Raw genomic sequence first — 20,507 nt, forward strand, 5'->3', positions numbered from 1 at the left:
TGGCAGCGGGGGGGTGGGGGGAAATGACTCAAGGATTTGTACACCTGGCCCCTCCTGCTTCCTACTGTGGTACTAACCACCACAGGGAAACTTTGGGCTCTGGCAATTTCCTTACTGCCTCCTACCACTTAGTTAATTGAATGCATGGAAACTTTGTATGGCTCTCAACCTGACTGGAGGATGAGAACTTTAAAACCCCTGACATTGGGGCCTGGCGCGGTAGCCTACTGGCTGAAGTCCTCGCCTTGCATGTGCCAGGATCCCATATGGGCACTGGTTTGTGTACCAGCTATCCCACATCCCATTCAGCTTTCTGCTTGTAGCCTGGGAAAGCAGTAGAGGATGACTCCAAAGCCTTGGCACCCTGTACCCATGTGGGAGACCTGGAAGAAACTTGTGGCTCCTGGTTTCAGATTGGCTCAGCTGTGGCTGTTGTGGCCCCAGCAGGCAGAAGATCTTTCTGTCCTCTCTGTAGATCTGACTTTCCAATAAAAATAAATGTTTAAAAAAAAAATCCCTGCCCAACTGCCCTGACAGTGGCTCCTGGAGGGTGGTGGGAGCCAATAGACACCTCCTAACAGCCAACACTGTGTCTGGTGTGATTCTCACACTCCACAACACCCTCTCTGTAGCTCTTTCAGAATGATTAGATCTTTAAAAAAAAAAAAATGGGAAGAATGTAAAAGGGGCAATATTCTCTCAAGCAGATTAGTTTTAAAAATCACCTTCAAGATCAATGTTTTTTTTTTAATTCTTGGAGGCCTCAGGTTGTGTGTTTGTAATCCCTGTGGCAGGAACAAAGAACCAAAGCTGGAGAGTTGGGGAAGAAGGGATCTGAGTTACAGCAGTGACTCAGCAGTTCTTCAGGTGTCTAGTTCACTTGTTTGCTGTACTTCGGACTTTTAAGATGACAGACCAATGGAGTCCATCAGACCTTGCAGAATATGGGGGGTGGAGTATAATGCAGCGCCCAGCATGTGGTTCCTATGGTGTTGCCTGGGTGAAGATGTGCTTAAAGGATCCTGAATTCTGATCCCATAGCTGGATCCATATGTCTTTGAGGATAGAAGATGTGACCTGCTGTGCATAGTTTATCAGGACACCACTCATACTGGAGAGACAGTGGGACATAATCCTAAGCGGGTGGGGGGGCAGGAATAGAATGTGGACAGTGTTGCTGAGTGAGTAGTGAGTAAGCGGAGATAAAGCCACAAGGGACAACCATGTATCTTGCTGACCTCTGTTCAGGGAGGTGCATAAATGCAATACAAATCTCAGGCCAAACCAGCAAAGGCAGATTCTTTATTTTTTAAGAGGTTTATTTATTGGAAAGACAGATTTACAGAGAGAAGGAGAGACAGAGAGAAATATCTTCCATCTGCTGGTTTACTCCCCAAATGGCCGCAGCAGCTGGAGCTCAGCTGATGCAAAGCCAGGATACAGGAGCCTCCTCTGGGTCTTCCACATGGGTACAGGGGCCCCAAGGACTTGTACCATCCTCAGCTGCTTTCCCAGGCCATAAACAGGGAGCTGACTCAGAAGTGGAACAGCCAAGACATGAACTGCAGTCCATATGGGATGACGGCACCATAAATGGAGGATTAGCCTGATACGCTACTGAGCTGGCCCCAGCAAAGGTTATTTCAAATCTGAAATCAATTTAGTAGCTGTGTGACTCTTGGCCAAGCTGTAACCTTGCTGCTTCTGCCCAATCTGTAAAATGGATCACGAACATCTCCCTTACAGACCTCTGGTGTGCAGGTGACATTTTACCAACTGATGGGGGTATAAAAATTCATAAAGCTGTAGAAAATTGTGCGCTATATGTTTCCATACATGTTTTGTATGCTGTGGCAAGGCAAGTAAAACTGCAGCTTGCAGTGCCAGCATCTCATATGGGTGCTAGTTTGAGTATGTGTTGTTCCTGTTCTGATCTTGCTCCCTGCAACCAAGGCATCCTAAATAGGGTAAGTTAGAGTCTGGTTGCTCCACTTGGAATCCTGTCCTCTGCCTGAGAAAGCAAGGAAATAGGGCCCCGGGACTTGGCCCCATCCATGCATGTGAGAGACTTGAGATGGTGGTCTAGTTTCTAGGCTGTCTAGGCCAGCTCTGGCTGTTGAGCCGTTTGGAGAGAGAAGCAGCAGGTTGAAATCTATCTTCTCTAACTCTGCCTTTCAAATGAATAAATTCTAAAAAAAATACTGTAAAGTTCTTCGAGGATTGTTTTGAGGACTCAAAGTATTTTTTATGAACTCTTTGCCACCTCTTTTTCATAAATTTTTTTTGCCACCACGTGTAGCAGTGAATGTGGGGCCAAGGTCCACGGTTCATAGACCAGGAACTTTCTAGGGTCTGTGGTCTGGAGCCCCCGCGGCCGCCCTTCCCTCCTATACTGAATGCTCTTTGGGCCTCAGTTTGCCTGCACTAACCAGGTCAGTTAAGGAGGCAGCAAGCTTTAGCACCTAGGCCCTCCCTCCATCCTCACTGGTCTAGAGCTCCAGCGCGGTGCCCTGCCAGTGGGTAAGAGGCGTGGCTTGGCCCTGCCCCCAGGCCCTCCCACATGGCCAGCTAAGTCTGTGGTCCTCTCACCTAGAGGTCCGTCAACCCCACAGTCCAGCGAATATCAGAGATTCCCACCAATCCGATGTCCGGAGCTCAGGGGAGGGGAAGGGCACGCTTCCAGTAATGTTTTCCAATCCCTCGACTGCTTTCCGGGAAGGCTGGGCCAAATGTGGGGCGGGGTCCACTGCGCGTGATCCCGGATCCCCGGACCCTGGACTTCCCTCTGGGCGGAGCTTCCTCCTCACCGCCACACTTAAGCTGGGGCGGCTCGCCGCGGTGGTGAGGTGTGGGGTTGAGTCCCGGTGACGCTAGTGTGTTCTGGCTGTGCTCTGCTCAGGTGAGTAAAGGTGAGTCTCCTTGACTACCGGCCCATCTCCCGCGGGAAAACTGAGGACGCAGAGGGCGATCACGTGGGCTCGCGAAGTGGCCCTTCCCTATCTTCTCCGTGAGATCTCGGATAACTTCTCAGCTTCCTCGGGGGTCAGAGGACTCCCTGCCTGGGAGCCGTGAGAATCACACTCGGGGAAGCCCTGCAAGCGGCTGGCTGGCCTTAGTCGCTCTGTGAGTTTTGTTTGCATCCCTGGCTCGCTCACCTCCGAAGTTTTCCCAAGCGCTCTGGCTTTCCTCTGGAGGTGCAGGGTGTGCACCTCAGAAGGAGCGGGAAGTGGGGAGAAGTTGCCTGCTGAGGCGTCTACATTGGGTCTAGGAAAGCTGAGTTTGTAATTCTGCTGCTAACCTTCCCGGGGTGGGACTGTGAGATAATGCTTCCCTTTCCACTGCTCATCCTGATCCTGTCAGGTTTTCTAGGGAGCTGGATGGAATTGAAGCAAGTAGGAGTTGAACGAGTGCTCTGAAGTGGGATGATGGCATTAAAGGTAGCAACTTAGCTTAGCACCACAACACTGGCCCTGGTAAGGGATTCTGACAGATGTCAGGCCTCAACCTCAAAGAGTACTAAATTTCTGGAGGAAATCTATCTAAACAGAAAAAAATATAGCATTGTGCACAAGGTATGGGCACACAAATGCATGATATGCACCAGCTGTTGGCAGAGGTAGTATGGGGTTTGGGAAAGGAGAGTGGATAGAGAGCTGGAGTCAAGTACAAGGTGCTGGTTCTGCAAAGTCTAGAAAATGAAGCCTGGGGCCAGCTTTTGGAATCTGAACTTTATCCTGAGGGTAGGGGAAAGCTGCCAAGGAATTTGAACTCAGTTGTCACATGGTTGTGTTTGATGAATGGAGTACAGAGCCACATTGGAAGCAGAGAGACCCATGGTTTGGGTCAGAGATAATGTTGGTGAGAACCAGGGTAGTGTTAGCGGAGGTATAAATGGATAGACGTGGGGAGTTTATTTATTATTTGAAAGAAATATTTACAAAGAGAAACAGAAAGATCTTCCGTCAACTAGTTCTTCCCCCCAAATGGCCACAATGGTCAGAGCTGAATCAATCTGCAATCAGGAGCCTCTTCTGGGTCTCCCCTGTGGTTGCAAGAGTCCAAGGCTTTGGGCCATCCTCCACTGCTCTCCCAGACCACAAGCAGAGAGCTGGAAGGGAAGTGGAGCAGCTGGCACTCAAACCAGCACCAATATCAGACCCTGGCATTGCAAGGTAGATGATTAGCTAGTTGCTATCGTGTCAGCCCCAGGAATTTATTTTTTATGATTATTTATTCATTTACAAGAAGTATCAAAATAATTAAATACTACTTTATGTTTTAAATCAGGCATCACTTGTTTCTATACTTATAAGTATGAACAAGATTTTTAATCTAGGCAAATACCCCAAATGTGTGCCAACATTGCCTAATTAAGGTGGTTTTCCAGGCAACCTAACAAATAGAGAAGGAGACCCACTTCCCTCCCCCCATTGCCTGCCAGATAACCAGAGGACACTCAGAAATGCCTCTGAGAACTGCAAATACTTTCCTTGGAGAGCTTGCTGGTAAGGCATTATACTGTGGGCATGGTGTCTGGTTTGCTTTAATCCTTGTTATACAAAGCCGAGCGTCATTGGTGAGACAGTGAGTCAGGCACCATGCAGTGTCTCTGTATGTAGTATCGCTTGCCCACAGTGGATCTGGGATTGAAACCCAAGTCTGTGTGAACCCAGAGCCTAAAATGTTTACTCTGCACTCTACTTGCTGCTGACTTAATTTATTTTAGTTTTTGATAGACCAATGGTGAGAGAAACGAAGAACTCCCAGCCATTGGTTTATGCTGATTCTCATGATCATAATGGTCAGTACTGAGCTGTCACAGTGAGACCAGGACTAAGTTCACCAAACACTTGAGCTTTCTAGGGTTTGCTGCTGCTGCTAAATTTATTTATTTGAAAGGCAGAGTTATAGGAAGATAGCTGTGTACGCACACCTGTGTGCGTGCAACACACACATCCACAGATCTTCTGTCTGCTTGTTCACAACCAAGTGAATGCAGCAGTTTGGGCTGGGCCAGGTTCAAAGCAGGTATGTGGAATTCCATCAGGTCTCCTGCACGGGTGCAGAGACACAATGATGTGGACCATCTTCCACAGGTTTCATATCAGGCAGCTGGATCACAAGTGGAGGCGCCAGCACTTGAACTAGAATTCAGGTTGTTGGTGCTACAGTCACTGGTTTACCCTGCTGTACCAGTAGGATAAGGATTGGCAGGAAACTGGAAATAGGCACCAGGGATGGGACTCAAGCCCAGGCACTCTGATATGGTCATCTTAACCACTAGGCCCTGCTGCTGCTAGATTTGAGGAGTGTAATTTTGGACTTGGTGAGTCTCAGTTAGTGGTGGAATACAGGTTGAATGTATAGAACTAGAGAGGGAAGCATCAGGGTTTCAGGTAGTAACTGCAGGTATGAACTCAAGGATAAAGTGAGTAGAGACTAGGACCAACCCCACCAGGGCCAGCAGCAACTGTGCGCGATGGGAACAGGCCCATCAGCCAGGAAGCCCTTAGAGACACAGTGCCCCTGGTCTGGGACTCTGGGTTCCCCACTTCCAGGCAACACTTGCAGAGGCTCCCCTAGACAGGGAAGGCATAACCCCAGAGAGAAGGAGCCTGGCTCTGAGCTGGGAGACCTGATCCTTGGTGCTTCTGCACCCCCACTGCTGGGTTAGTGGGTGCTGCCCAAGGCCCAGCAGGCCTGGAGTCTGTTCATTCAGGTGTAGGCTGCAGAGCCATTGCCTCAGGTGGAGCAGGAAGTCCTGAGCTGGCTGAGAATGAGCTTATCCCAGGGAGAGAACTCTGTCTGCTGCTGCTGTCCTTCCGTCCCCACTTAGAGCTCTTGTTCTTTGAAGGTCTTTGTTGGGGCTTTCTATCTCTTTGTCCAACAAACCCCATCATTTTTGTGGTTTTCACTTTTACCTGCAAAAGGAAGAATCAGTATTCAGGCTTCTTCTCTGGGCTGGCTTTTGTTTGAACTCTTTCCCTGGGTGTAATTTCAGAGTGCTCTCTTGCATGCTGGGAAATCAGGGAGAGGCAGACATGTTATTGTGTGGCCATCAAGCCCTGGGAAGCAGCCAGAGACCCTGCTGGCAACAGGCCCCCACCAGCTTGCACCTGTGAAGTCCAGAGATGGCCTTGCTTAACCTTTAGGCAGTTTGATTATAAAGAGGGCTGCCCCCAGCGCGATGGCTCAATTGGCTAATCCCTGCCTTGCACATTTCAGGATCCCCTGTGGGTGCTGGTTTGTGTTCCAGGTGTTCCATTTCCATCCAGTTCCCTGTTATGTCCTGGGAGAGCAGTAGAGGATGACTCAAAGCCTTGGGACCCTGTATCTGTGGCTCATGGCTTCAGATTGTGGTGGATTGGCTCTGGCCATTGCAGCTCTTTGTGCAGTGAACCAGCTGAATGGAAGATCTTGGCTTCTACTCTCTGTAAAATCTGCCTTTGCAAAAAACAGAAATTAATTCTTTATAAAAGCATTGCCCTCAACTATCTGTAGTTTTCTGGTCAGATTTAAACGGTTTGTTTGTGTTCTAGCAGAAAAGAATAGTTTCTCTAACTAGGTTGTTGTAATCTGTGAAATTCTTCTTTTGTCTTAAGGAAGGTAAGTTAGACATATTGATTATAGGCACAACTTATTAGCTGCTTTATAATCCCTTTTTAGAACTTGGAAACAAAAGTTAATTTTTTTTTCAGATATATTTTACTTTTACTTGAAAATCAGAGTTACAGAGAGATCTTTTATCTGTTGGCTCGTTCACCAAATGACTGTAACAGCTAGAATTGTCAGTCCAAAGCCAGGAGCAAGAAAGTCTTCTAGGTCTCCCATGTGTGTGCAGTGGCCCATATAGTTATATCATTCTATGCAGCTTTCCCAGGTCATCAGCAGGGAGCTGGAGCAGAAGTGGAACGACTGGGACCCACAGGGGGAGGCCTAGCCTGCCACAGCACCGTGCTGACCTCAAAAGATCACATTTTTCCTAAGAAACTGTTGGTGATGAAGTCAACCCTAAAAGACTGATAAAGATCAAGAGAAGAGGGTTGTTTTGTTTTTTTTTTTTTACTAATTTTTTCCCAGTATCTCTTGGGTGAGTCTCCTTTTCCCTTGTTTTTGGCTAATTTCTGTTCATTCCCTCCTGCCTTTGGCATCACCGACAAGATGCCATCCTGGCTGATGATTCCTTCCCTGTTTCTTTTTCATCCCCCATGCAAATCCTGGTCAAACACTTATCATATTGTGCTGATGCTGTTCTATTCTCATTTTGACTCACATCAGACTATAAGCTAGAGGAAGCAGAGATCCATTTCAATGTGTGTTTCTTGGCTTTAGCACCTGGCATATACAACATTTGTTAACATAATATCTTTAGGCCATTTGTAAAAACTTATTAATTAAATGCTTAGTTTTCATCTACCGAAAAAGCAGATTGTTAGAGAACACACATACTCGTACAAAAAGCAGTTTCTGTCCTTGATCATTCTCTAACTGCCAACAATACTCAGGATTGGGCAAGGCCAAATGTAGGAGCCTGGAACTCCATCCTGGTATTTCACATGGCTGTCAGGTGCCCAAGCAGTTGAGCCATTTCTGCTACATTCCTGGGATGCACCAATAGAAAGCTGAATAGGAAGTAGAGTAGCTGAGACTTGAGCTGGCACTCTGATAGGGCGTGCAGGCATTTCAAGGAGCAGCATAACTTGCATAACTTGCTGCACCACAACACATGCCTATTTATTTACTTATTTATTAAAGATTTATTTATTTGGACCCAATGCGATAGCCTAGTGGCTAAAGTCCTCACCCTGCATGTGCTGAGATCCCACATGGGTGCTGGATCTTGTACCGGCGGTCCCGCTTCCCATCCAGTTCCCTGATTATGACCTGGGAAAGCAGCTGAGGATGCCCAGAACCTTGGAACTCTTTCTGCACCTGCATGGAAGACCTGGAAGAAGTTCCTGGCTCCTGGCTTTGGATCGGCTCAGCTCTGGCTGTTGGGTCACTTGGGGAGTGAACCAGGGGATGCAAGATCTTTCTGTTTGTTTCTGCTAGTCTCTGCAAATCTGTCATTCCAATAAAAATAAATCAATGTTTTTTTTTTAAAGGGGGAGACATAAAGGGGAACAAATCTACCCATGTTGTATTTTTCTTATTTCTTATTTAGTAAAGATTTATTTATTTTCTATTAGAAAGGCAAATTTAGACAGAGAATTGAGGCCCGGTGGCGTGGTCTAGTGGTTAAAGTCCTCTCCTTGAAACCCCGGGATCCCATATATGCGCCAGTTCTAATCCCGGCAGCTCCACTTCCCATCCAGCTCCCTGCTTGTGGCCTGGGAAGGCAGTCGAGGACGGCCCAAAGCCTTGGGACCCCTGCACCCGCGTGGGAGACCTGGAGGAGGTTCCTGGTTCCCAGCTTCAGATCGGCACAGCACCAGCCGTTGCAGTTACTTGGGGAGTGAATCATCGGATGGAAGATCTTCTTCTTTGTCTCTCCTCCTCTGTATATCTGACTTTGTAATAAAAATAAATAAAAATCTACAAAAAAATTTTTAGACAGAGAAGAGCTTCGGAGATGGTCTTCCATCTGCCACTTCACTCCCCAAAAGGCTGCAAAGGCCAGAGCTGAATAATCCAAAGATAGGAACCATGAGCTTCTCGTAGGTCTTCCACACAGCTTCAGGATCAAAGGCTTTGACAACATCCTCAACAGCTCTTCCAGACCCCAAGCAGGGAACTGGATAAGAATAGAAGCTAAGGCTAGAACGAGCACCCATTTCGGATCCTGGCACCAGGAGGTCAAGGAATAGCCAATTGAGCCATTAAAGATTTATTTATTCGGACCCGATGCAGTAGCCTAGGCTAAAGTCCTAGTGGCTAAAGGTGCCAACCTTTGTAGATGTTGGAGCTCTTTAACAAATTCCTGGAAGTTGGGCCCGGCGGCGTGGCCTAGCGGCTAAAGTCCTCGCCTTGAAAGCCCCGGGATCCCATATGGCGCCGGTTCTAATCCCGGCAGCTCCACTTCCCATCCAGCTCCCTGCTTGTGGCCTGGGAAAGCAGTTGAGGACGGCCCAATGCATTGGGACACTGCACCCGCGTGGGAGACCCGGAAGAGGTTCCTGGTTCCCGGCTTCGGATCGGCGCGCATCGGCCCGTTGCGGCTCACTTGGGGAGTGAATCATCGGACGGAAGATCTTCCTCTCTGTCTCTCCTCTGTGTATATCTGGCTGTAATAAAATGAATAAATCTTAAAAAAAAAAAAAAAAAAAACAAATTCCTGGAAGGGAAGCCAGCAAGATGGTCTGGTTAGTGTTTGTTCAGGAGCTTCTTACTGCCTTTTGGGTGCTTTTAAACACCCTGTCTTCCCTGCCTCTCCTGTATGCACGTGTACACAATCATGTGCGAATTACCCACAGATGTCCTCTATTGTCTACCCAATTCCTGGCCCGTGTTTTATAAGGTTGTTGGCCAGTGAGTAACTAAGGCCAGACAAGAGCATTAACTCCTACACCATTCTCTTCCCATCTGTTTCAGGGGACAATGACGACTTCCAGTGTCCTCCTGCACACTGGGCAGAAGATGCCCCTCATTGGTCTGGGCACCTGGAAGAGTGAGCCTGGCCAGGTGAGGCTGAGGGGAGAGGCGAAGGATTTCTAGACCTCTGCTAGGGACAAGGCAGGACTTGGTGGAGGAATGCTGCCTTTTCCCTCAGCAGAACAGGCCTATAATCTACTGGTGGGAATGCAGCTGGGGAGCACTGGCAGGTCAGAGAAGGGACTCACACTGCGTTCTTGGCTTCCTTGGCTGGCACACAGGAGGGGCCGAAGGGCTCAAAAAGGCCAAGGGCACAGTGAGCACCCTTTTCTCTGGATCTGCACCATGTTGTGAGTCCTAAGATGGCAGTTACCAGCCTGTGCTGTGACGTGTCCCCTCTCGTCCTATGGGCTCCCTGAGACCTGGACTTGTCCGCAGTGTGTCCAGAGTTGGACCCATAGGAGCTGTCAATCTTTGCAGAGAAACTAACTCACTCAGCTGTGTAGACCAAGGCTAAGGCACTTTTTCTTAAATAACCAGATGGTTAATATTTTAGATTTCCTTGTCCATTTACTAAATGGAGGAGATCTATTCATAGAACAAATAAGTGGTGGCTTAAAAGTCTTTCTTAGCTCAAGGAGTATTTTTTAAGATGGCTATAACCCTTGGGGTAAACCCTTCCAGGCAAGCAGGTCCTGGGAACAGAAACTTGTTTTGCATTTTATTTGGTTATTTTAATTTAATTGAAACACAGAGATCTTTCAACCTCCAGTTCAATCTCCAGATGTCGACAACAGGCAGGGCTGGACCAGAGAAAGGCCTAGGCCTACCAGTGAGTGGCTAGAGCCATTTACTGCTGCCTCCCAGGATGTGCATTAGCTGGAGCTGGAGCTGGAATCTGGAGGTTAGCTGGGACTTGAGGCCAATATGCAAGCATCTCCAGCAGCCTCAACCACTGCACTAAATGGGAGCCCCAAGACCTGTGTTCTTATGATTTGCTTTGCTATGACCTTGGGTTCCTACTTGGGGGTGAGGAACAATTCACGTTATGTTCTTGGAAGTCTTACTCAGAGTTAAGAGCAGTAAAGTATGGGAAAGACTCTAGGAGGCAAGCAGCCTCTGTCTGGACTTTAGACTCATGTTTGTGATATGGTTGGATAATCTCAGTCTTTTTTTCCCGCTTTCTTCTTTCCCTCAGATGCTTAACACACTGGAAGTGGGATCCATCCATTGTTACATATGTGTATATGTACATATATGTGCGTGTGTGCGCATATATATATATATATAATTTGAAAAGCAGAGTTGCAAAGAGAGAGGAGAAACAGAAAGAGCTCTTTTGTCTGCTAGTTTACTCCCCAAACTAGCTGCCACGGTCAGGGCTAGGTCAAGGTGAACCAAGAGCTTCATTCAGGTCTCCTTCACTGGTGCAAGGGCCCAGAGAGTCTTTGAATGCATTTTGAAGCCATTGTCAGGCAGCTGGATTGGAAGTGGAGGAGCTGGGACTTGAACCAGTGCCCATTGGCATGTCAGTATTGCAGGTGGCAGCTTTAAGCCACTGTGGTACAACTCCAGCGTCAGTCCATCTCCTGATAGATGATAAATGATGGGAACATACTCTTAGGTTTTTCTGAGCCTTATTCTGACACCTTAGCAACAGGTGCATTGGGGGCAAAATGAAGATTTGAAGTCTCTGAAGAGGCTTCTGGTCCCCAACTGGCTAAAGGCTCTGGCATAAATAAGCCTTAACTGTAACCCTCAATGTTGGTAAGGGGTGGTGGCAGGGGAGTTTAACACTAGATCAGCAGAATAGAAACTTCTTGTTCTCTCACCTGCAGGTCAAAGCAGCTGTGAAGTATGCCCTTAGTGTGGGCTACCACCACATCGACTGTGCTGCTGCGTATGGCAACGAGGCTGAGATTGGAGAATCCCTGAAGGAGAACGTAGGACCAGGCAAGGTGAGTGGTAAGGCTACGGAGTGCTGAGTGAGAGAATCCAGAGCCTTGATGGGGCATGAGCCTGGCTAGTGGAATCTAGCATTCATCTCCTCTGCATTCTCTCCCAAAAGTGCAGCTGGTTGAAAGGGGACCCTTGGCTCCTCTCACCCTACACTTTGTCCCCTGCCCCAGGCAGTGGCTCGGGAGGAGCTCTTTGTGACATCCAAGCTATGGAACACCAAGCACCATCCCGAGGATGTGGAGCCTGCCCTCCGGAAGACGCTGGCTGACCTGCAGCTGGAGTATCTGGACCTGTACCTGATGCACTGGCCTCTTGCTTTTGAGTAAGCCTTGCTAGGACCATCACCCAGGGAGCTAGGATTTGGTGGGATGTGTTAGTAACGTATTGTGAGTCAGGACAGCAACACTGCAATGGAACAGTCACCTGTGTGGCAAATTCAGCAAGAGTGGGATCTCTGCTTTTCTGCCGCAGCAGCCTGGCATTCAGCTGCAGACCGGGTATGCAGTTGCATGAATGTGTACCAGTGGTACACTAGTGGTCCTTTCTTTCTCTTCACTCATTCAGGCTTCCATTGAACCAGGCCTTGTGGTTTTGTAATGAGAGTGTACCAACAAGGGCAATGAGAGAAGCCTGCCCACGAGGGAGAATGCAAGAGCAGCTAACTGCTGGGGAGTGAGCAAAGAATGGAAGGTCCATGTAGACCTGACACTGGCATTGTGAGCCTAGGGTGAGGAAGCACAGCTGTTCTGAGTGATGGCACTTTGCCCTCTGTGGGCTTGGGGATGTGGACAGAGTGGGCAGGTAGGGCAGAAGCCTGGCCTTTGAGCTCACACTTAGGAAGCTGTGTCTCACTCAGACGGGGAGACAACCCCTTTCCTAAGAACGCTGATGGGACTATGCGCTATGACTTCATTGACTACAAGGAGACCTGGAAAGCAATGGAGGCGCTAGTGGCGAAGGGGCTGGTGCGGGCGCTGGGCCTGTCCAACTTCAACAGTCGGCAGATCGACGACGTGCTCAGCGTGGCCTCGGTGCGCCCGGCTGTCTTGCAGGTGAGCACAGCAAGCAGAGCAGAGGTGTGCAGGACTGTGTGTGCGGAGGCATGAGTGAGCTGGTGATGGTGTCCGTGTGAGGGTGACTAGCATGTGCTCAGAAACGGTGCAGACTGCTCTGCACAGGGCCATGGAGGTGATGAAACGGCAGTGGGACGTGGGAATAAAAGTGAACTGTGTTGACATGAGGACTGGCTCTGGCCTGTGAGCACTGACATGCAGAAGGCCAGCCATGCTGCTTGTAGCCACCATGGTTGATGTCTTTTATCCTGGCTCAGGTGGAATGCCACCCATACCTGGCACAGAATGAGCTCATTGCCCACTGCCATGCACGTGGCCTTGAGGTGACTGCCTATAGCCCTTTGGGCTCTCCAGACCGTGCTTGGTGCGATCCTAATGAACCTGTCCTGTTGGAGGAACCTACGGTGCTGGCACTGGCTGAGAAGTATGGCCGATCTCCAGCTCAGATCTTGCTCAGGTACACGGTGTTCTGGGGAACAGGGGCTGTGGTTGGGAAGAAAGCCTCAGGGATGGGAGGCGAGGGTTGAGGGCTTCCAGATTTGATGGCAGGGCTGTTCACACTCCAGCGGCCCAGAGGCTCCAGGAGCTGAGGATAGGCAGTGGTTAGGGAGACTGACTTCTCTTCCACCTCTACCGATCCCCCTTGTAGGTGGCAGGTGCAGCGGAAAGTCATCTGCATCCCGAAGAGTGTCACTCCTTCCCGCATCCTGCAGAACATCCAGGTACCTGCAGATGGGTCTGTGTGCTTTAGCTGTCTGTGCTGCAGCTGGCCCAGCTCTGTCTAGAGAAGCGGGCAATGCTGTGAAGCCCTGTGTCCACTCACAAGGCTGTCCGCAATCCCGTCCTCTTCCTTAGGTGCTTGACTTCACCTTGAGCCCAGAAGAGATGAAGCAGCTGGATGCCCTGAACAGAAATTGGCGATATATTGTGCCCATGCTTACGGTAAGGATGGATTCACTGTCATTATGTTGGAATATGAGACTTTGGGTGGCATCTGGCTTGCTGGTTGTGTGTGGGAAAGGACGATATCGCTGGGTTTGCTATTGTTTGTCTTGAGCTCAGAAATTGATTGTGTCTTGGGGATAAGGTTTCCAGGCTGTGAGTTCCTGTCTTTCTCCTCAGTGTTTTGTAATTTAAAATGGTATTATGCTTGTCACTCCAGTTACTGGGCCAGTTCCTGACATATAGCATGTTAACAGTAATGACGTGTTGAACCCAGAAGAAAATTCTAAATTTGTTAAAACATTGATTTATTTTTTTCCAAGGCAGAGTGGCATAATTGTTCACCTAGTTTTTCACTAGAAATGGCAACAGTAAGTAGATAGGATTAGGCCAGGCCAAACTAGAGCCAAGGACACTGCATCTGGGTCTCCCATGTGGGTGATAGGCCATCATCTGCTGCCTCCAGACATGTTAGCAGGCACTGCATCAGAAGCATGGGACAACCAGGACCGACGTCATGTATTCAGTGGGCAGTGGGCGTCCCATTTGTCAGCTTCACGCTCTTTGACTGTCTTGTCCAATTCCTGACCTTAGAGTGATCAGGGTGGATTTGAAGCCAAGTGCACATGGGAATAGAAATAGTTGGTAGTTCTTACTCCCAGTGGAATGAATTCTTAAGGACAGCAGCAGCCATGTCCCAGGCTGTCCTGTCAGTGTGGTGTTGCAGGACTGCTGATTCTGTGGCATTTTCCGTGGCAGCAGTCTGGCCCCTGCGTTTTGGGTAATGCTAGTGAAAGATGAGGTTATCCAGGGGATTTGGGATCGATGCCGTGAGTCTTTGTCAGTTCAGCGCCTGCTAATGAGGTCCCTGTCTGTCTCTTTTTCAGGTGGACGGCAAGAGAGTTCCCAGAGATGCCGGGCACCCTCTGTACCCCTTTAATGACCCATACTGAACCCATGCCTGCAGGCCCCATTCAGCTTTCCAGCTGCAAGTTCCTGCCACCCTGAGACAGAGGAGTCAATAAAGCCGAGGAGCAAGCGCAGAGCTGCTCGTCTCATTTGTGTGGCCAATCCTGGGATGGAAGCTGTTCATCTCAGGAAGGGCTGACCCTGGGCTGCGGGATGCCTGCTCATGCAGTCCAGCTGGCCTAGTTTAGTTTGCTTGGTTGTGGAGGGCCTGCCAGGCGGCTGAATCCCATTTTGCATTCCTGTTAGGCACATTAGGGAAGGAGCACCCCCTTGTGGCAGCTGTGAACACTGTCTATTGCCTTCCAGTTTCCAAGCCTTGCAGAAATTGGGCACCTCAGGAGTGAGATCAGGTCAGTGATTGTCTCCTGGCCTCAGGGCAGAGCTAGGCCTGGGCCTTGTATTTCCAACCCCTCCCCTGACCAATGCCTACATGTAGGAATATTGAAGATTCAGAAGTCTGGGGTCGTCATGTATTCGTCATGTGAGTGGGCACCAGGCTTTACTCTGTGACACTGTGGCTAATGTGCCCAGGATACATGGCAGCGGCAGAGTCTAGGCCAATGCTGTTCACTCCACACTTGTCTTCTGTAGAGTCCCCCCAGAGGCCACTGATGAGAAGGTTTAGGCAAATCGCTAAACTGGCTACAAGCTCCCACCATGCAAAACTCAGTTTCCCCATTGAGCTATTGCTGTTCATCCCACAACTATCCCTTGGGTAGCTGTGCATCGGGCACAGTGCTGGACCCGGGGGATAGAGCTGTTGTGCAGACATAGTTCCCTGCGGTCTGCTTGGAGCGACAGACTGTAATTGCATAATTGGCTTAATTACAGTTACAAGTGCAGCATGAGGAGCCTGCTTAATCAGCTGTGCTCTGAAGGATGAGTAGGGCCTCCCTGGTTAAAGGAGAGGATAGTGTTCTATGTAAATTGGACAGCTTATGGGAAAAGCCTTGAAAGTGGAAGAAGCTTTTGGAGAAACCTGGAGATTTGTGTGACAGAAACAGTCAGTGATGTGGGGGGATATGATGGGAGTAGGAAATGATGCTGGTAATGGCAAGAGTGGTAATAGAGGATATAGGTAAATCATGACTTCCAAAAAAATAAATAAAGATGTATTGGGGCCTGGTCCAATGGCTCAGTGGCTGAATCCTCGCCTTGCACATGCCCGGATTCCATTTGGGTTCTGGTTTGTGTCACCGCTATTCCACTTTGCATTCTGCTCCCTACTTGTTACCTGGGAAAACAATAGAGGATAGCCCAAAGCCTCGGTACCCTAGACCTATTTATGAGAACTGGAGGAGCCTCCTTGTTCCTGGCTTCAGGTCGTTTCAGCTCTGGCTGTTGGGACCACTTTGGGAGTGAACCAGCGGATATGAGATCTTTTTCTCCATCTCTGCTTCTCTCCCTAAATCTGCCTTTCCATTAAAAATTAATATTTTTTTGAAAAGGTGAAGTGGGAGAGATTGTCACTTTTTAGTTCACTGCCCAGTTGCTGCAGCAGCTGGGATGTGGTCAGGCCAAAGATTGAGCAAGAAACTCTATCCATTTCTCTTATCAGGTGCAGGGTCCCCAGCACTTGGGCCATCTTCAGTTGCTTTCCTTGATCATTATCAGGAAGCTGTTTTGCAGGTGCAGCATTTGGGATTCAAAGTTACAGCCTCATGTGTTGCTAGCATCACAGGTTGTGGCCTAACCCTGTGCTACAATAAATGCCATGATTTCTTCTCCTTAAATCAATTGGAATCCCTAAGGGTTTTAGCAGCAGTTACATGGCATGATTTGTGTCTTTGAAGTACAGTCCTGGGGTCTGGCGCAATGGGCTAGCGGCTAAAGTTCCCGCCTTGAACGCGCCGGGATTCCATATGGGTGATGGTTCTAATCCTGGAGTCTCCGCTTCCCATCCAGCTCCCTGCTTGTGGCCTGGGAAAGCAGTCGAGGATGGCCTAAAGCCTTGGGACCCTGCACCCACATGGGAGACCTGGAGGAAGTGCCTGGCTCCTGGCTTCAGATTCACGCGACACCGGGTGTTGCACTCACTTGGGGAGTGAATGAATGGATGGAAGAACTTTTCTTTTCTGTCTCTTCTTCTCTCTGTATATCTGACTCTGCAATAAAATTTAATAAATCTTTAAACAAATTATTTTGAAATTTATTTCAGGGATGGTATTATGGGTTCAGACAGGGTTCTCACCTGCCTGTTCATTCCTCCTAATGCTCGCAGCAGCTGAGCTGGGCCAGCATAAGCCAGGAGCCCGGAACTTAATCCAGGTCTTTCATGCGGGCAGCCCATTTATTTGAACTATCATGTGTTGGCTGCAGGTTGAGCATGAGAAGCTGGTCCTGTTTTTTCTTTCTTTTTTTAAAGATGTATGTATTTTTATTTGAAACGCAAATCACATTTATGGAGAGAATGGGAGACTTTGATTCTCTGGTTCATTCCCCAAGTGGCTACAATGGCTGAAGCTGAGCTGATCCAAAGCCAGGAGCTTCTTCCTGGCCTCCCCTTGGGTACCAGTCATCTTCAACTGCTTTCCCATGCTACAAGCAAGGAACTGGATTGGAAGTGGAGCAGCCAAAACATGAACCAATGCCCATATAGGATCCCAGTACTTATGAAAAAAATGAGTTCCAGTACTTGTAAGGTGAAGATCATGCCAGGCCCTGGCCTTTTTTTTCCCCAAGAGTTATATGTTGTAAGATTTACTTATTTTTTTAATTTACTGGTTCAGTCTCAAATGTCCACGACAGCCAGAGCTGAGCCAATCCAAACTGGGAGCCAGGAACTTCTTCCAGATATTCCATGTGATTTAGGAGCCTAAGGACTTAAGCCATCCTCTGCTGCTTTTGCAGACCGTAAGTTGAGACTTGGTTGAAAGTGCAGCAGCCCGGACACAAACTGGAAGTCAGCATACCCGTATGGGATGCTGACACTTGCATGTGGATTAGTCTGCTGAGCCACAGCACCAGCCCTGGAAGCTGGTTTGGAAGCACAGCTGACACTGAGACACAGTTGTTTTAATTTTAAGTTGAATGCCCACTTCAAGAGACATGAGGTTTGTTTTTTTTTTTAAAGATTTATTCATTTTTTATTACAGCCAGATATACACAGAGGAGGAGAGACAGAGAGGAAGATCTTCCATCCGATGATTCACTCCCCAAGTGAGCCGCAACGGGCTGATGCGCACCGATCCAAAGCTGGGAACCTAGAACCTCTTCCGGGTCTCCCACACGGGTGCAGTGTCCCAGTGCATTGGGCCGTGCTCAACTGCTTTCCCAGGCCACATGCAGGGAGCTGGATGGGAAGTGGAGCTGCTGGGATTAGAACCGACGCCCATATGGGATCCGGGGCTTTCAAGGCGAGGACTTTAGCCGCTACTCCACGCCGCCGGGCCCAAAAGCAATGAGTTTTAATGCTATGACCAAGAAATTCTGTAGACTGGGCTTATGTCTCTTCCCTTGGTACCTCAGTTTGTACTATGGATATATCACACATTATTTCTCATACTCATAAGCAACTCACCAATGTTGCAAGGAGGATGAGGTTAGTCATATAAAAACAATGGTAATTTATGTGAAAACATAAACCACTTTTTGATCTAGAACCTTGGCTTTCCAACCTTGAAGGAACACAGGCCAAGAGCAAGCCTAGGGATCTTTGAGGAAATGTTGAAGGCTCTGTAAGACCACCTGCCTAGGCTTTCTCCCCTGCCTTTCAAATTCAATGTTGGGGCTGACTGAATGTGCCATGGCCTTCAGCAGTCCTGTGGTCCAGGCTGAGCAGGGATGGGCTGGGGTGGTCGTTTCAGCTGCTGGTGAGTCCTGATCCAGAATCCAATCTGCAGGTCTCCCCTTGTCAGGCACACCTGTGCCCAGGTGCTGAGAAGGCAAGGGAAGCTGGGGAAGAGCTTGGCAACATCTACTGGGCAAGAATGAGCAAGGATCTGATGGCGCTGGCACACTCATGGGGGCTGGGGTGCGGGCTTGCAGGGGACCTGGGGCACTAGCAGGGGTGTGCCGGGACCTGTGGACTTGTGCCCTGGCAGGCAGAAAGAAGCTGAGGATTTCCATACATGCTTGATACTGGAATGGAAGGTGGGGTGAAGGGAGGGGAGAACCCTAGGTTAGCATGCTGGCCTGGTATGCTGCTGGGCCGATCCTGGAAACTATGACCGTGCTTGGATCTTGGGCGGGCAAAGGGGTAGGGTCCCAGGCCAGCACACGTGCCGGGATATTGAGTCCTTGGCAGATGGGCAGAGCTCCAGGCCAGCATGCCACCCCACTGGAAGACTGAGCTTGGGAAGACTGGGCTGGGGAACCCATGCGCTCTGGGTGCAGGGACTGTGGATTGCTCATGGAAGGGAGTATGAGAATGTGTGGGAGGGAGGACCACTGAGGGAGTATGTTGCAGGTGAGGAATAACTTTTGGGGGACTTCTACTGACAAGGTTACTGTACTTGCAGGTAAGCAAGGGGGCTAAGATGGAGCAATTTGGAGGAGGGAAACTGGAGGACCTTTATGGGTCAGATCGATGCACCTGCCCACACGGGCGATCTGAGCTAGGCTAGTTATCATCAACCACCACTGACCACCACCTACCAACCCACACTAAAGCCGGGGCTGGGGGCCTTCCTGGCAGGCCTAGATCATAGTACCCAACCAATGAGTGTCAGAACAGGGGATAGGTAATGTTAGGTTGGGCCATGACACCAGCACATGAGAGAACCAGGTCTGGGGGCAGATTCTGTGGGAGATATGTGGACTCACAGCTGTAGAACTGCAATATCCACAGGTTTGCTCTAGAGCTGGGGGAATGACAAGCTGAGCTAGGCATGGCCATGGAACCCCATGACACTCATGGGTACTGGGGTTGGGAACAGGCCAGGCTGGTCAAGGCTGAGCACCCATAGTTGTACCCAAGATTAGGGTACAGTCCATAACATCCTCCAGCACACACAGAGCCAAGATAGAAGGAGCAGATTGTTCCAGGTAAGGGCCTAGCACCGGCTGGTACACGTGAGGGCTGGGTCTGGAAGTGGGCCTAATGTGGGAACTTGGGGAACTCCCCAGGTGGGCCATAGCTCCTGCTACTGAGCATGTGAAACAGGCTTGGGTGTTGGTTAGCCAGGCAAGCATTGTTGGCAAGTGTGCTGGTTGGTTCTGGGGGATTCAGATCAGGCAGGGCAGGGCCAAATCTTAGCACATTAGCATGTGTAGGAGCTATGAGTGCAGGCCATGCTGCGTAGGCTATCACACCTACTGGTTTGCAGGGCTACAAGGCATGCTGGCCTGCATCTGAGTAGGTAAAGGGGGAGAACCAGGCTGGGCTAAGCAACTGTATCCACTGGTGCATATGTGCACTGGAGTACATGCAGGCTGGTTAGGTTTTGCTGCAGCATCAGCTAGCAAGTGCTGGGAATGGGGACAAGCCATGTCAAGCTAGACTGCGGAACCACCTGGAAAGTGCAAGATCTGGGGCTGGGAGTGGGTCTAGTAGGGATATTGTGAGCACCCCTCTGACAGGCTGCAGCTCCCACCAATGAGCATGAGAACCAGGGCTGGGGGTGGACCTGTATGGACAGGTGGTAGCCCCATAAGCATAAACGTGGGCTGGATAGTGTGGTCAGTCAGACTTAGCTATCCTGCGGCACCTATTGGTGTTTACAAAAGCTGAATGGGATGTAGGTCAGACTGGACAAATCTGCATATGCCAGCATGCACAGGAACGACAGCTAGGGACAGGCCTGGTGGGAGTTATTGGGAATCACTCCAGCTGCACTGCAGTTCCCACTGTTGTGCACGAGGACCAAATATGTGGTGGGCAGGGTTGGTCTGGGCTGCAGCATCCATTGGTTTGTTTAAGAGATGGGGCTGGAGACAGAATTGACTTAGCAACTGAAACAACCAGTGTGTGTGTGTGTGTGTGTGTGTGTGTGTGTGTGTGTGTGTGTAGGCTGTGGGTGATGAACTGAGCCAGACCCTGTACTAGTTAGCACACATAGGCGTCAGGTCTGGTGTCACCTCAGATGAGATTTC

General features: G+C 49.4%; 1 protein-coding gene across 1 annotated transcript; it reads left to right on the forward strand.

The window, feature by feature from the left end:
* Positions 1–2,794: 2,794 nt before the first annotated feature.
* LOC131483164 (aldo-keto reductase family 1 member A1-like) lies at positions 2,795–14,485 on the forward strand. Its single transcript, XM_058680494.1, has 9 exons — positions 2,795–2,899; positions 9,532–9,621; positions 11,370–11,489; positions 11,661–11,812; positions 12,347–12,542; positions 12,821–13,020; positions 13,213–13,285; positions 13,419–13,505; positions 14,393–14,485. The coding sequence occupies exons 2-9, from the start codon at positions 9,538–9,540 to the stop codon at positions 14,456–14,458; spliced, it is 978 nt and encodes a 325-aa protein (XP_058536477.1). The 5' UTR covers positions 2,795–2,899; positions 9,532–9,537; the 3' UTR covers positions 14,459–14,485.
* The last annotated feature ends 6,022 nt before the right edge of the window (positions 14,486–20,507 follow it).

The sequence above is a fragment of the Ochotona princeps genome, chromosome 2, assembly GCF_030435755.1.
Source record: "Ochotona princeps isolate mOchPri1 chromosome 2, mOchPri1.hap1, whole genome shotgun sequence".
Taxonomy (NCBI): domain Eukaryota; kingdom Metazoa; phylum Chordata; class Mammalia; order Lagomorpha; family Ochotonidae; genus Ochotona; species Ochotona princeps.